Consider the following 16,366-nt stretch of genomic DNA (forward strand, 5'->3'; position numbering starts at 1 on the left):
TGAATATTTATTTTAACTCAGAACACTAAAGGAAAAATAACAACGAGAAAACAAAAGCGCACAGTTCTGTCAGGTACATAAACTAAACACAACTACCCACAAAACACAGGTGGAAAAAAAAACCTACTTATGTATGATCTCCAATTAGAGACAACGAGGACGAGCTGCCTCTAATTGGAGATCATCCCCCCCAAAAAATATAGAAATAGAAAACTAGAACTCAAACATAGAAATACAAAACATAGAAAAACACAAAACCCTGTCACGCCCTGACCTACTCTACCATAGAAAATAACATCTTACTATGGTCAGAACGTGACAATATGCCAATAAAAACACTATACACCTGTTTGTTTCTTGTTTTACTGCGCTCTGTGAGGGAATGATTGTTTACCCATAGAACACGGCCCTGCGATTTACAAGCCGTAGCCTCGTGTGTGAGGAATGCACAATCTCCCTCCTTGATTTAGCCTATTTAGGATTAAGGATAATGAAAATACAATGCAAATATGGATAAATCATTTTGCTGCCGCTCTGCTGCATTTCCACACACATTAATTTGGTCTCAGCGGGGAATATTTGCTTTTGTGTGTATGCCTTAGTATTGAATGCCCTTTCTGCAAATAAATACATATTCGTAAAGGTAGGCAGTAAAATAGATGGTCAAGTTTACCAGACCTCCCACTTGACCTAAGGGTATATTGGTAGCCCGGATACAAATTGCCTGGAAAAGGTCTGGTTTTATCGAGTCGGGGGGAAGGCATTGGACACACACACACACACACACACAGGGTGACCTGTGTCATAAATGCTGCCAGCGACCCACCTGGCACTTACTGACTGACCCCTGTGTTCATGGAGCCGTCTGGAACTCTAGCCGCACACACACACACACACACACACACACACACACACACACACACACACACACACACTAAAATATGGACACACACACAGAGGCACACACACTAAAATATGGACACACGTACAGAGGCACACACACATACAACATGGACACGCACAGAGGCACACATACTAAAGCATGGGTACACACGCTCGCATGCGAACTCTCTCTCTGTATCTCCCCCACTCTCTCTCTCTCTCTCTCTATCTATAGCTGTCTGTCTCTCTCATGTTGTTATTTCTCTCTATAGAAAGTCTACACCCATTGAACTTTTTTCCCATTTCGTAGCGTTACAAAGTGGGATGGAAATAGATTTAATCGTGGTTTTTGTTCCTTCATTGAACTACACAAAATACTCCATAATGTCGTAGTGAATTGAAGTTTTTATTTATTTATTATTATTAATAAAAATGTTCTAACTGAAATAAAGTAATTGCGTACGTGTTCACCCCCTTTGTTTAGGCAAGCCTAAATTAGTTCAAAAGTAAAAATTGACTTATCAAATCCCATAATAAGTTATATGGACTCACCCTGTGTGAAATAATAGGGGTTGACATGATTTTTTTAATGACTACCCCTTCGTCTGTCCCCCAACATCTGTAAGGTCACTCAGTCAATACTGAATTTCAAGCACAAATTCAACTACAAAGACCAGGGAGCTTTTTCAAAGCCTCATAAAGAAAGGCAGATAGATGGGTAACAATAACATATCAGACACTGAATATATCTTCAAGCATGATCAAGTTAATAATTAGGCGGTGGATGATGTATTCAATCACCCAGACAGCTCAAAGATACAGTCGTCCATCTGAACTGAGCTGCAGGACAGGAAGGAATCTGTTTAGGGATGTCACCATGAGGCCATTGGTGATTTTAGAACAGCTACGGAGTTCAATGGCTGTGATGGGAGAAAGCTGAGGATGGAACAACAACATTGTAGAGACTCCACAATAATGACCTAAATGACAGAGTGGAAAGAAGAATACACATATGCAGAATACAAATATTCTAAAACATGCATATGTACGCAACAAGGCACTAAAATAAAACAGCATAAAAAAAACACGGCAAAGGAATACGCTTTTTGGCCTAAATGTAAAGCCTTATGTTTGGGGAAAATCCAACACAACACATCACTGAGTAACTGCCTCCTTGTTTTCAAGCATGGTGGTGGCTGCATCATGGTGTGCATCCACCACCATGACATCGACAAAGACTGTTTTTGTTTTCAAGATTAAAAGAAATGAGATGGAGTTTAAGCACAGGCAAAATCCTAGAGGACAACCTGCTTCATTCTGCTTTACACCAGACACTGGGAGAGGAATTCACCTTTCAGTAGGACAATAACCTAAAACGCAAAGCCAAATCTACACTGGAGCTGCTTACCAAGACAGTGAATGTTCCTGAGTGGCGAAGTTAACGTTTAAACTTAAATCTGCTTAAACATTGCTGTCTAGCCATGATCCCCAACAATTTGACAGAGCTTGAAGAATTTTGAAAAGAATAATGGGCAAATATTGGACAATACAGGCGTGCAAAGCTCATTTGAGACTTACCCAAGAAGACTCACATCTGTAATCGCTTCTAAGGTGTTTATAACATGCATTGAGGGAGGGTGAATACTTATATAATCAAGCTATATTAGTGTTTTCTTTTTCATTAATCCCCCAAAAAATGATCTTCCACTTTGACATTATAGAGTATTTTGTGTAGATCAATCCCACTTTGTAACACTATAAAATGTGAAGAAATCCAAGAGAAGTGTAGACCTTCTACAGGCACTGTAATATATGTCTGTTTCCCTCCCTCTCTCTCATCTATATCTCTCCTTCCCTGTTTAGCTATGCAGGTATTCTGTTTCCCTTTTTGCAAGGTCACCGGCTGGGCTTACCTCTGTTCCTGTTCATCTCCCCACTCCTTCTCATCTCTCTCCCTCTCTCTTTTTAGGCAGGAACGTATTTGATTTCTCCTCCTGCAAGGTCAGAATGTGGTTCTCTCTCTTTCTCTCGCTCTCTCTTTTTGGCCAGGAAGGTATTTGATTTCTCCTCCTGCAAGGCCAGAATGTGGTTCTCTTTCTTTCTCTCCCTCTCTCTTTTTGGCCAGGAAGGTATTTGATTTATCCTACTGCAAGGTCAGAATGTGGGTTCTCTCTCTCTCTCTCTCGCTCTCTTTCACTCTCTTTCTCTCTATCCCTCCCTCCCTCATTCTCTCTCTTTCTCTCTCAGTAGTTCCTCCACTCCTGGCCTGCTAGCTGACTTCAGTGTAAGTGCTTGTGACAGGGGTAGGTTATGATGGCGCTGATTGCGCTCTTTGGCTTGACCCAGACAAATTGCCTGTGTGAGTGTCAGGTTCTGTGGCTGGAGGGCAGGAGAGCGGACCAAGTCCTGCTCTGCTCTCTCAACCCCACCCTCCTCACTTGCTTTTCCTGTTCCTGTCCTCTCCTTCACACTGTGTGGGTGATCCAGTGCACTCTGTTCTCCGTCGTAGAGATGTAACTGATCGCCATTCGGCAGTCATCGATCTCTTAAATACATTTGGCATTCTTATTGCAGTAATGCCTATTCTAAGTCAGTTTATCCTCTCTGTCTGTGTTTTAAGTGTGTTATGGTTGAGATAACCTGCTAAAGAGCCATCATTTAGGGGTTTATGAGGACATTAGTCAGGTGGATCTATGCATACAGTATGGACACACACACACGTAAACACACAGAGACACATGCACACGCAAACACACACAAACTCCCGCATGCACTAGCTCTGCAGCGAGGGAGCCGCACACTCTTAACTCACTGCGATTACATCTGAAATCATTCCTCAGTGGTCTCTCTCTCTCTCTCTCTCTCTCTCTCTCTCTCTCTCTCTCTCTCTCTCTCTCTCTCTATCCCCCTCTCCCTTTCTCTCTGTCTGTCTCTCTCTCTCTCTCTGCATCATGCACAACGTGAAGGTAACAGAAAAAGGAGAGGGACGTGCCAGAGCGTGTTTGAACAACTCCTTCATCTCCTAATGGGAGAGGGGATAGAGGGAGAGATTGAGAGACAGAGAAAGAGAGGGGAAGAGAGAGAGAAAGGGGGGGTTGTGGAATGAGAGAGAGGCAGAGCGAGGAATCTCAGAGACAGATAGCGCTGGGTATGGAGATAGGATCAGAAGGACAGAGAGAAAGTCTGAGACTGACAGAACCTCAAATAGCCACAGGATAGTTAGAGAGATATGTCAAAGAGAGAGGGAGAGGCTGAGCATAAGAGAGAGAGAGAATTAGAGGAGAGTGAGAGAGGAAGTCAGACAGAAATGGAAAGAGGGAGTTGGAGGAGGAAACACGCAGTAACAGACAGAATGATAGGGAGTTGGAGGAGACATATGAGAGAGTGGGAGTTAAAGTGCACATCGTTGTCAATCTGATGTTGGGCACGATGAGCACTGTTCTTGGCACCAGCAGGCATTGAGGCGGAATCTAGGGCACAAGCCGTTACCATAGAGTGGGCCCCACTTACCACTCCTCCTCCTCCTCCCTCTACTTGGCAAGACAGAGTCTCTCTCTCTCTCTCTCTCTTTCTTGTAATGACAATGGTAAAGATTAGTTCTTCAGTAGCCATGGAGCAGAGCCAAGATGGAGCCCCAGAGCCGCCGAGCCGTGTCCTGCCAGTCGCCACCGGTGTAGTACAAATGCACCTGCCTCTTTGGAAACTAATATCCATAATGTACGGAGCCATGGTTAATGCATTAGGAATGTAGCTGTGGGTAGTAGATGCTCTCAGGACCCTTTTCTCTCTCGCTTCCTGACACCTCTAACACCTCTAGTACTACTCTGTATTGGGGCTCTCACACCTTTACCTGGTGTAACGTGGATCGTTTATCACCTAGCCTGCTCCCTGGACAGCTGACACACTTTTGAGTGGTTTGCGGTGTGTGCGCTTGGGTGGGGTCTGTCGGTGCGTGACGTGCGAACATAGCTGCGTGTGTACATGACAACATGATTTGAGTGTTTATGGGTCTGGATATACAGAGTGCCTCCTGGAGACATTCCTTTTTTGGGGGGGGGGCAGTAAATGGGTCTCAACTGTGTTAATTCGTTTTGTGTACTTTCGCAGAATGTCGTGTACTTTCTCATAATGTTGTGTACTTTCTCATAATGTCGTGTAATTTCGCATAGTGCCGTGTACTTTCTCATAGTGTCGTGTACTTTCTCATAGTGCCGTGTACTTTCTCATAGTGCCGTGTACTTTCTCATAGTGCCGTGTACTTTCTCATAGTGCCGTGTACTTTCTCATAGTGCCGTGTACTTTCTCATAGTGTCGTGTACTTTCTCATAGCTAGTCCTGGGGAGATATTAATAATGTCATGTCAATATACTCCTGTTCCCCCAGGCGATCCTTACAACAGCTACTATTCTCTAGTTTATTCACAGCGTAACACGGCTCACCACTCACCTATTGCACAGGCCCCGCTCTCACTGAAAATCAACACTGCCAATTTGCATATGTAATTGGGTGGAAAGAAATTGGGCTGGAGCTACGTTTCTAGAATGGCAACAGAGAATCCCTAACCGAAGGATTTTGTGTTTTTCCTCGGCTCAGGCGGATGGGCGACATTTACAGATTCGACTAAACAATTGCACTCACGTGACTCCAAAGGGATGAATGTTACTGTGGTGCATCGGCATCAGTCTGCAGCCTGGTAGAGATGTTGTGTGTGTGTGTGTGTGTGTTACTGTGCAATTGGTTGAGCAGGGACAGTAAGTGTAAGGTTCCTTTGACGAGTCTTCATTTCGTTGCTGGGTTCTAGGAGACAGACAAAGAGTCAGACTGTTCTTGTGTGTGTGTGTGTGTGTGTGTGTGTGTGTGTGTGTGTGTGTGTGTGTGTGTGTGTGTGTGTGTGTGTGTGTGTGTGTGTGTGTGTGTGTGTGTGTGAGTGCGTGCGTGCGTGCGTGCGTGCGTGCGTGCGTGCGTGCGTGCCTTTCCATCGTGCCACTGTGTGGGGAACTTTTGTTTACCCAGTAAAGTATACCCAAGGCATTAGCATCTCTTAATCCCTCCAAATGGCAGTGGTATGTCCTCAAGCCACTGAGATCTGTCCCACAACCGTCTATCAAACCATTTCCCATCCCCTTACACACAACATGTATCTTTATAGATAGATAAAACCTGCTGTACTCGTATATACCTGAGCAGATGTGTTTTATAAGTGATTATATGACCTAATACACATTGATCCGGGAGGAAGTGACTTTCAATGTTATTGTTTACTACTTTAAGTCCACAGGGCAGATTAAGCATGATCACTGATGGCAACTCAAAGACAATCAGAAGCTGGTAATAGTGAATGGGGATTGCTTTGTCTCTTTTTCTTACCCACAAGAGAGTGACTATAGTTTGAGGCCTATGGACACAGAGTACTAACAGTACTGCCATTTCTATGGTATTCCTATTAACATAACTCCGCCAATGTATCATACACCCACTATGCCGTCTCAAGTGTAGACACAGGAAGTTTTGGGAGCGCTTTTATCCGTGACACACAATAGGAGCTCTGTACTGAGTGAGCGTTAGTTATGAATTGGAAGAAACAGTTTTGAGCAACGGTTGTGGTGAAAAGCTTCTGATTCTGAGAGTCTGAACTCTCAGTACAGGAGCACTATTGTAGTTCCTCTGTCCTCGTACTGACTTCTCAAAGTTCATGGCTTAGTTGTTGTTGTCGTGAGTGAAGTCAGGGAGAAGGACCAAGTTTTGAGGTTTAACTTTGCTTTCTCTTGTTTGGTTGCTTTTCAAGAGGTTGGGTGTTCTGTCGGATTGACAACAGCACCATTCATAGGTTGTCAGCGTTACTGCAACACCAGTAGGTCATGAATGGGATAGAAGGCAGCCGGGGGTAGCCTATACTGTTCTTTGATGCCACTTCCTAATCCAATAATAATAGCTTGGGCGAAGCTATTTCAGGCAGTCTGTAAGGTTATTTGGTCACAAGGTTGTCTATCTGATCCAAACTGCGGATGTTGTGTTGTTCAGATTCGACTTTTGCTACTTTTATTACGCTTTGTTGCTTATCTAAAATGTAAAAAAATATAAGCTGTTGTTATAAAAGGGAGGTCAGAGAGGGTCAGAACCCGGCTTTGGTTAAGGTGTGTGACGTCAGAACGGTCCTCTCATAGTAGTCATCAGGTCAAGCTGGGTGAGTTCTGTTTAAACAAGAGGTATTGGAATAGGCGGACATTTTGATGGATGCGTCCCCCAGGGAAAGCAGCGCAAGGTGGGAACACACACACACACACAACAAAGTATGTCTCTTGGCCTTTGAGATTCCTAGTTACTTCTCCTCCACTGCATTTTTCTGCTGTCTATCCATCCATCTCTCCGTCTTTCCTCAGTTCCTTCCATCTCTGTGAACGAAAGAGAAGTGTCTCTTCTCTCCGTGGGCAGTGTGGCAGCTGTCTGCAGGCAGAACAAACAGCCAGGCTAGGAGTTGTTAATTGACCGTGGCGATCCATAGAAGGCTGCTTAGACCCGGCTCGCTCAACCCTTACACACGTGCATGCGCACACCCACACAGCACACAAATACACAGCCCAGATTGGGGAGCCAGTGCGATGCAGAGCGAAGCGCCCTAAGGAATGTTATTATAATTTTGGGGGGTATTTTACCCCCTTTTTCTCACCAAATTTCATGATATCCAATAGCAAACTTGTCTCATCGCTGCAACTCCCCAACGGGCTCGGGAAAGGCGAAGGTTGAGTCATGCGTCCTCCGAAATATGACCCGCCAAACCGTGCTTCTTAACACCCGCCCGCTTAACCCAGAAGCCAGCTGCACCAATGTGTTAGAGGAAACACCGCTCAACCGACGACCGAAGTCAGCCTACAGGCGCCCGGCCCACCACAAGAGCGCGATGAGCCAAGTAAAGCCCACCCGGCCAAACCTTCCCCTAACCCGGACGACGCTGGGCCAATTGTGACACTGCTTGGGATCAAACCCGGGTCTGTAGGGATGCCTCAAGCCTTAGACTGCTGCACCACTCGGGAGGCACTAAGTAATGCTTAATTGCAGGCATGAGGGGCATAGCAATAGTGAGAGGAAGAGAGAGGAAGAGAGAGGAAGTGGGCTAGCTTGTGCGTTTAAATGGCCCAAATTCAGTGTATATGCAAAATGTAGATGAACATTTTTCCCATCTTGCCCCGCATTGGACTGTTCCCCCATGTCTGATTATTGCAGATGACAGAATCTTGAGCGATCTGATTGGATAATACGTTTGTGTTGCTCAACCCTTTAGGTGGTTTACCTCTGTGTGTCCAACACTTAATGATGATTGGTGAGATGGTAAGCTCGGAGTTCCCCCGTTTAATGTGTCCCTGTTATGAGCTAGAAAAGGGAATATTAGATCATCAATATTGTGTTGCCACAGAGGAAGCCTTGAGAATGGCCCTGGTTGGAAATATGGCGTGCGTGGGTGCATGCGTCTCTCCTTGCGTACCACACGTACCATAAAACTGCTGACATGGCTTCCGTCGCGTTTCAACCCCATGAACCCAATTCAAACGTTACCACATTACCATTACCCTATACAGTATGACCTTATCCTGATCTCCCTTCTAACCTCTGACCTCTCTCTGTCAGGTGATCCTAGTGAGCTCGTCCATTAACGAGCGTGACCAGATGCTGTTCATTAGTACAGACGAGGGCTCCTCGTTCCAGCGGCAGCCCCTCTCCTTCACCGCGGAGACCCTCCTCTTCCACCCCAAGGAGGAGGACAAGGTGCTGGCTTACTGCAAGGAGGGAAAGGTGGGTCAATGTCATAGTCAGAGATAATTGTGCTTTTGTGGGGGTATCTATTTCATGTTCGTAGCATTTCTATCAGTTCACAATTAACAGAAATGTATGTTGTAAATATGCTAAAATGCCAAAAAATCGCTTTGAGCAGCAAACTTGTTTTGGACAGATATACTTTACTTTTACAGTGCTACTTAATTCACAGCTAGGATAGCCTTGCCCTCGCAAACATAGTGTGTAGTGTTGTGTGGCGTAGGTAGCCTAGCGTAAAGAGCATTGGGCCGGTAACTGAAAGGATGCTAGTTCGAATCCCATAGCCGACAAAGTGAAAAATCTGTCAGTGTGCCCTTGAGCAAGGCACTTAACCCTAATTGCTCCAGGGTCGTGTTGTTAATGGCTGGCCGTGACCTTAGTCTCCAAGGGTGTCTCAGGGTGAGCTGGGATATGCAAAAACACATTTCCAGTTCACCCATGCTGTATAGAAATGTGTGAAATATGACAAAAATCTACTTCATGCTGTTTTATTCTGCATGGTTGTAATGATATAGCCTACAGTATAGGGAATACTGAGTAGAAGTGTGTTGAATTGACCAACTATATGTACAGTCCAAAAAATGCCCTTAGACACAGATCTCTGTAGGATCAGCTTACCTTCCCCAGATCCCAACCATTTTTAAATCCATAACCATTAGGGTAGTAAAACACAAAACTGACCTTAGATCAGTGTCGAGGGACAGTTCTGCATCACATTCTGCATCTACGGTCTCTTCTCAGATAACTCACAGTCACAGTAGCAACAGCATATGGAGGGACCTCCACTTTAATCATTTACAGTTAATTAAACAAGAAATTCAATTAGGTTTTAATCTGTTCCATATGGCCAGGCTACAGATGGAGAGTAAAAAGTCATTTAACAGTACAAAAAATCATTTAGCGGAAGAAAGAGATGGGAGGCCTACGGTGGCCCCCCTCTCCTCCAACCGGTGGCCCCCCTCTCCTCCAACCGGTGGCCCCCCTCTCCTCCAACCGCCTGTTAGAATTCATATATTTGTATGGGAAAGATGATTGGTGAGATAGTGCCCCTTGCGATTGGTTATTCTTTGGAGATGTTGCTGTGGTCAGGTTTGATTTATCTTGGTTCAGCCAATCCGGTTTTATTACGTTTGATCTTATCAATTCGATTGGGCTGTCTGGATTTCATTGAGAGATTCAGTGTTTGTAAAGGTTTGTTGTCTTCTGCTAAAGTGTGTATGCACTTACAATACCCTATGTGCGTGTCAGTGGAGGCTGCTGAGGGGAGAACGGCTCATAATATTGTCTGGAACGGAGGCAATGGAATGGTATCAAACCATGTGTTTGATGTATTTGATGCCATTCCATCTTTTCCGCTCCAGCCACTCCAGCCATTAGTGTGTGTGTGGGTATGTGGCAGTAAGGGAATGTGTACAGGCTTGCTGGTGAAACCTTTTTTGTGCTGTTTATGTCTGCTGGGATACCTGGTGAGAAAATCAATACATATTCATTATTAAGCCGATCAATGGTACACATGCGCACACAACCAAACTCGCATACTGACACACACACACACACACACACACACACACACACACACACACACACACACACACACACACACACACACACACGGAATAACCAACTAAGATTAATAGAGGTTAGCCTGAGGTAGGTGAACTGTGAAATTCTCTTGCTTGACTTACTGGACCGGATGTTCTTCAACACAATTTACTACACACTGAGGGATGTTCTTCAACACAATTTACTACACACTGAGGGATGTTCTTCAACACAATTTACTACACACTGAGGGATGTTCTTCAACACAATTTACTACACACTGAGGGATGTTCTTCAACACAATTTACTACACACTGAGGGATGTTCTTCAACCCAATTTACTACACACTGAGGGATGTTCTTCAACACAATTTACTACACACTGAGGGATGTTCTTCAACACAATTTACTACACACTGGGGGATGTTCTTCAACACAATTTACTACACACTGAGGGATGTTCTTCAACACAATTTACTACACACTGAGGGATGTTCTTCAACACAATTTACTACACACTGGGGGATGTTCTTCAACACAATTTACTACACACTGAGGGATGTTCTGACACCATAAAATCACCAATACTGACATGAAAAGCTATGACAATCATCCATTTCACCTCTTTATCCATACAACTCCTATTTGTCTGGCATTTACGATTTTTTTTCACATCATTTTATGACATTAGCTACGACTTTGTTGTAAAGAACCTTGGTGTAATATCATTGTTTGATAGTTTGATTGTTTTCTATTCAAAGCTCTATGTGTCCACGGATTTGGGCCGGAAGTGGACTCTAATGCAGGAACGAGTGACCAAGGACAGGATATATTGGTCAGTGATTTTCTATTCCTATTACAGTATGTCTCCCACTTGCTTTACAGTACTGTAGCTCTGGCCTTTACATTGTCACACCCTCACTCACAAAATGTAGCTGGGATCAACTCATGGGTTAGAGAGAGTTTTTCACTTTGAGGTTTATCTCCTCACTCCTTCTGCATCCTCTCTCTCTCTCTCTCTCTCTATCCCTCCCTCCCTCACTTGCTCCTGTTCTGAGTGTACCCAGAAGGTCATAGAGACAGTTCCTGCCTGCTTGCTGCTCTCGCCTCTCAAAAATGATCTTTGTTCACGATGGATCCAGATCAGTGGTTGTAAAGCCAGTAGTGTTGAGACCTGGACATCTGTCCATTCCTAACACCAAATCATCCCCAGCACATCTTACTGTATGAGGATAGATAGGGTAGTTCTAAAGTCTGTTTTGCTTCAAGCAGATGTTGTAGCTAATATCTGATCTAGGATCAGATTACCCAACACAAATCGGACCTTCGCCCACTATCAGCTGAGATGTAAAACTGATCCCAGAACTGGGTATAGAGGCAATTTCCTTACACTTTACAATGCATTGCATTTCACATATGGATACCATTACAAAGGCGTTATAAAACCTTTTTATGATGTATGTATTGGCACTAGCTGTAGGAAATGAGAGATCAAAAGATTACGTACCATATACGTAATCCAAGCACCACATTTGTATCCCTAACCACTGACTACTAATAAAATATCACCACATATACTTTGCTTTGGCCAGTGTCTCCCCAAACAGTATAATAGCGAGCATGTAATGAGACGTAAAATACTAACACAGAAGTGATACGCCTAGGGAGTTTTTCCTAGTCAAGTCATATGGTCAAGCAAAACATTTCTCTCTTCCTAGAACACATTAGGACCAGGAGTTTTTTCTGACCACATGACCTGACCAAGGAAAACTCTTGGCCCTGAAAAATCCTCTCAAAGCATCCACGCTTTCTGAATTGCCAGAATTAGCTAATTGTTTGGGCTGGAATAGGTTTGTTGCGTGGCCTACTGCTCCTAAAAAAGCGGAAGAGAAGAGTGGTCTGGGATCCTTATAAATCAGGAACACTTTAAAGAGCTAGTCAGCCTCTATCTGGCAGGGTGGTCCGTCTGACGAGATGGACGCCAGACACTAGTGCTTTGTACCACTCTGTTTCTCTACACGTTCAGAGTTGGGTTTAGAGGTATTTCAACTATTTATCTTGTGTAAAGCATTGCTGGCTAGTGGCTATCCCATGAAATAGAACAGATGTGAATTGGTTATGGGTGGTGAAATGGTGGCTCGTATGCTGCTTGAGGCCAAGAGCAGACAGGAAACACAACTCAGAGAATGACACAGTATGTGAGTAGAATACGGACGTAAGGAAAAAGTGAAATAGAATGCAACTTTCTTCAGAAGGAGTTTTGTTCACTCTATTTCTCCCTTCCTCCTTTCCTCTTCCCTACCCCCTTCATTCTCTCCCTCTCTTCCCCAGCTTGCTAATTGCTCATAAAGCCTCTTTATAGGGAGCGTAATGGAGGTTTTATATCTCACCTATATCTTTATAGAGCTGGGGAGATTTCACAGACTTCCCTGCCGACTTCTAATCAGATTCACTTTACTGGAGGACAGAGAGAAAGTGACGAAAGGAAGGGGGGGTGGGGGCAGAGAGAGAGAGGAAGCAAAGGAGGTTAAGTGCACGACAAGTTTGGTTGTATTTTTCCCAACTGCCAACTTCAATACTAACCTATTTTTCAGGTCTGTGGCTGGTGTAGATGTGGACCCTGACTTGGTGCATATGGAGATGCAGGACACAAGTGGAGGTATGATGCTCTTCTTTCAGTGTGCATGCATGTATGTATGGCTTATGTGAACTACATCTTTGCCCTCTTTCTCACCGACAAAATAAGATTCTTCTAGAATCCCCTAAACACACATTGCTACGCTTAACTACCCATCTCTCATGCTATTCCTCTCCCTTGAAGACAAGTCTGTCTGTTCAACGCTCTCGACTCCTCATTCAACTCCCACAGGCACCAGGATTATCATATCATTATATGATATTATCATTATATTATATTACCATGAATTATCATATCATCAGCCAGCCAGGTTAGCTCTGTACGACCCACCAAGGGGAATAGGTGTGTATAGTGTGGGGGGTGGGGATGGTTGTGTGTGTGTGTGTGTGTGTGTGTGTGTGTGTGTCTGCATGCCTATGTTAGAATGTACAGTACCAGTCAAAATTTGGGACATAGGTACTTTCTTTATTTTTACTATTTGTTTTCTACATTGTATAATAGTAGTGAAAACATGAAAACTATGAAATTACATATGGAATCATGTAGTAACCAAAAAAGTGTCAAATGAATCAAAATATGTTATATATTTGAGATTCTTCAAAGAATGCTTTTCCAACAGTCTTGAAGGAGTTCCCACATATGCTGAGCACTTGTTGGCTGCTTTTCCTTCACTCTGGGTCCAACTCATGACAACTCATCCCATGATTGTGGAAGCCAGGTCATCTGATGCATCACTCTTCTTCTTGGTCAAATAGCCCTTACAAAGCCTGGAGGTGTGTTGGGTCATTGTCCTGTTGAAAAACAAATGATAGTCCTACTAAGCACAAACCAGATGGGATGGTGTATTGCTGCAGAATCCTGTGCTAGCCATGCTGGTTAAGTGTGCCTTGAATTCTAAATAAATCACAGACAGTGTCACCAGCAAAGCACCCCCACACCATCACACCTCCTCCTCCATGCTTCACGGTGGGAACCACACATGTGGAGATCATCCGTTCACCTACTCTGCGTCTCACAAAGACACGGCGGTTGGAACCATCAGGACAGATTTCCACCAGTCTAATGTCCATTGCTCAAGTTTCTTGGCCCAAGCAAGTCTCTTCTTCTTATTGGTGTCCTTTAGTAGTGGTTTCTTTGCAGCAATTTGACCATGAAGGCCTGATTCACGCAGTCTCCTCTGAACAGTTGATGTTGAGATGTGTCTGTTACTTGAACTCTGTGAAGCATTTATTTGGGCTGCAATCTGGGGCGCAGTTAACTCCAATTAATTTATACTCTGCAGCAGAGGTAACTCTGGGTCTTCCTTTCCTGTAGCGGTCCTCATGAGAGCCAGTTTCATCATAGCGCTTGATGGTTTTTACGACTGCACTTGAAGAAACTTTCAAAGTTCTTGAAATGTTCTGGATTGACTGACCTTCATATCATAAAGTAATGATGGCCTGTCATTTAAGCTGTTCTTGCCATAAAATGGACTTGGTCTTTTACCAAATAGGGCTATCTTCTGTATACCACCACTACCTTGTCACAACACAACTGATTGGCTCAAAAGCATTAAGAAGGAAAGATATTCCACAAATGAACTTTTAACAAGGCACACCTGTTATTTGAAATGGATTCCAGGTGATTACCTCATGAAGCTGGTTGAGAGAATGCAAGAGTGTGCAAAGCTGTCATCAAGGCAAAGGGTGGCTACTTTGAAGAATCTAATATATAAAATATATTTGTTTAACACTTTTTTGGTTACTACATGATTCCATATGTGTTATTTCATAGTGTTCATAGTGTTCATAGTGTTCATAGTGTTGATGTCTTCATTATTATTCTACAATGTAGTAAAATTAAAGAAAAACCCTTGAATGAGTGGGTGTGTTCAAACTTTTGACTGGTACTGCATGTGTGTTTGCGTTGGAATGTGTTCAGTACACTTTCACAACCCACAATCCCACAGTGTAGACCAGGAGAAGTATAGAGTCTGAGACTCGAAGGCACAAAAAGAAGGAGAGGAAGGACAAATGAAGGAGAGGACATGTTAATAATACCTTGTTTACTTATCACAGTTTTCCTGATGGAAATTAAGTCACCAAAGTGTCATACTTAATATAGTGTCATCATCCTCCCCCAGAAAAAACTCCCAAATCACATATGTGTGTCTATACTTTCTGATTGGGTACCGGACATGCAGCTTAGAGTGTGAAACCTGTCATCCTGAACAAGCTCGGCCGTGTTTTTTCAGAGAACCAGAGAGTCTGTCTGTCTGGGCCAGCTGCCCAGGCAGGAGAGCTCTTTCCTGGGCTAGGCAGGGCCACATGGTTCCCATCTCCCACACCCTCCCCCGCCTCTCTATCGTATGGCAGCTCATACATCCAGACGGATGGGTTAGAGGGGCCCATGCGACCAGGCATACCAGGCCAAGCTGTTCCCCCTGCGCCACCCTGTCACCCTGGGTCCTGTCAAGGTTAAACGATGGCAGGTAGCAGGGGGGATGGAGGGTGGCCTGGTCACATAGTGGAGCTGAACCTCAGGGAGAGGCCTAGTTCTAACACAAATCCTGGGACTTGTGTAGGGTCTGTGCCCAGGGATGGTGGGTGATGAGGGGGGTAGATGGGTGGAGGGGGTACAGGTGATGGGTTGATGGATGAAGCAGGCTCGCGGGGAGACTGGCAGGGTCTGTGTGTGTCATTAGGGAGATTGATGTGGGGAGCGTTGCGGGTGCTAATGGAAACACATGGACATCCTTTTGTCTTGTCACACACCTAGATACATACAGCAGCACACTGAACAAGTGCACATAGACTCACATAAGCATGTTGAAAAAAAAACTCGAAGTAACCTCCTCTTCTCTAACTATCACGTAATCTTTCACACCGTCTTTCAAACTGTACACATAATTCATGTTGGAAACCGTGGTGGTCTTGGATGTTTTGAAGAGATGACTGTATGCCCAAAACGCCTGCTCGTTTCCTGCATTCTTCCCTTTAGTCTTTTCTTTCCGGAAGTTACTCTTTCCAACTGCTACATTGTTTCATGATACATGGTTTTCAGTTGTTTTGCATTATTTCCTTATTATTTCCTCCTCAGTCGGTCAGGCAGTGAGAGTGTAGCAGGTCTGTGAGCAGTGTGAATAAGTGTACGTGTCACAAGCTGGAATTGAATGCTTAACCAATCTAATTGCCTTTTAATGAGTTCTCCCCGTATGCTGTTTTGATTAAACGTCTGAGCATTTCGGTACATTCTCGGCCAGCCAGACTAAAACAAAAGTTAAGCAATGATAAACAACAAAAGAAAGAAAGAGAGAGAACTTGAAAACGTAGAACTTAAGACATCCCCCCCCTAAGATAGAAGTTAGCATTTTCTTACAACGCTAGCTTGTCACTTCCATCTGACTTGTGAGGCAGAAAGCTGATGGATTTTCAACAGTCTTGCCACTACTGACTGTTGTTGCTGATGCAGCTGCTGCTATGTGAAATTCTATACGCTTTAGCGTAGCGACAGAAG

At 44.1% G+C, this 16,366-nt stretch overlaps 1 protein-coding gene across 5 annotated transcripts in view; it reads left to right on the top strand.

The window, feature by feature from the left end:
* LOC115194114 (VPS10 domain-containing receptor SorCS2) overlaps positions 1-16,366 on the top strand; it is a 342,482-nt gene that overhangs the window by 281,113 nt on the left and 45,003 nt on the right. For all 5 annotated transcript variants that reach the window (XM_029753498.1, XM_029753499.1, XM_029753501.1 and 2 more), the window contains exons 4-6: positions 8,506-8,670; positions 10,995-11,068; positions 12,828-12,892. In XM_029753498.1, the coding sequence (XP_029609358.1) occupies positions 8,506-8,670; positions 10,995-11,068; positions 12,828-12,892 (304 nt within the window). The remainder of the gene's footprint in view (positions 1-8,505; positions 8,671-10,994; positions 11,069-12,827; positions 12,893-16,366) is intronic.

Source organism: Salmo trutta, chromosome 5 (genome assembly GCF_901001165.1).
Source record: "Salmo trutta chromosome 5, fSalTru1.1, whole genome shotgun sequence".
Lineage (NCBI taxonomy): Eukaryota > Metazoa > Chordata > Actinopteri > Salmoniformes > Salmonidae > Salmo > Salmo trutta.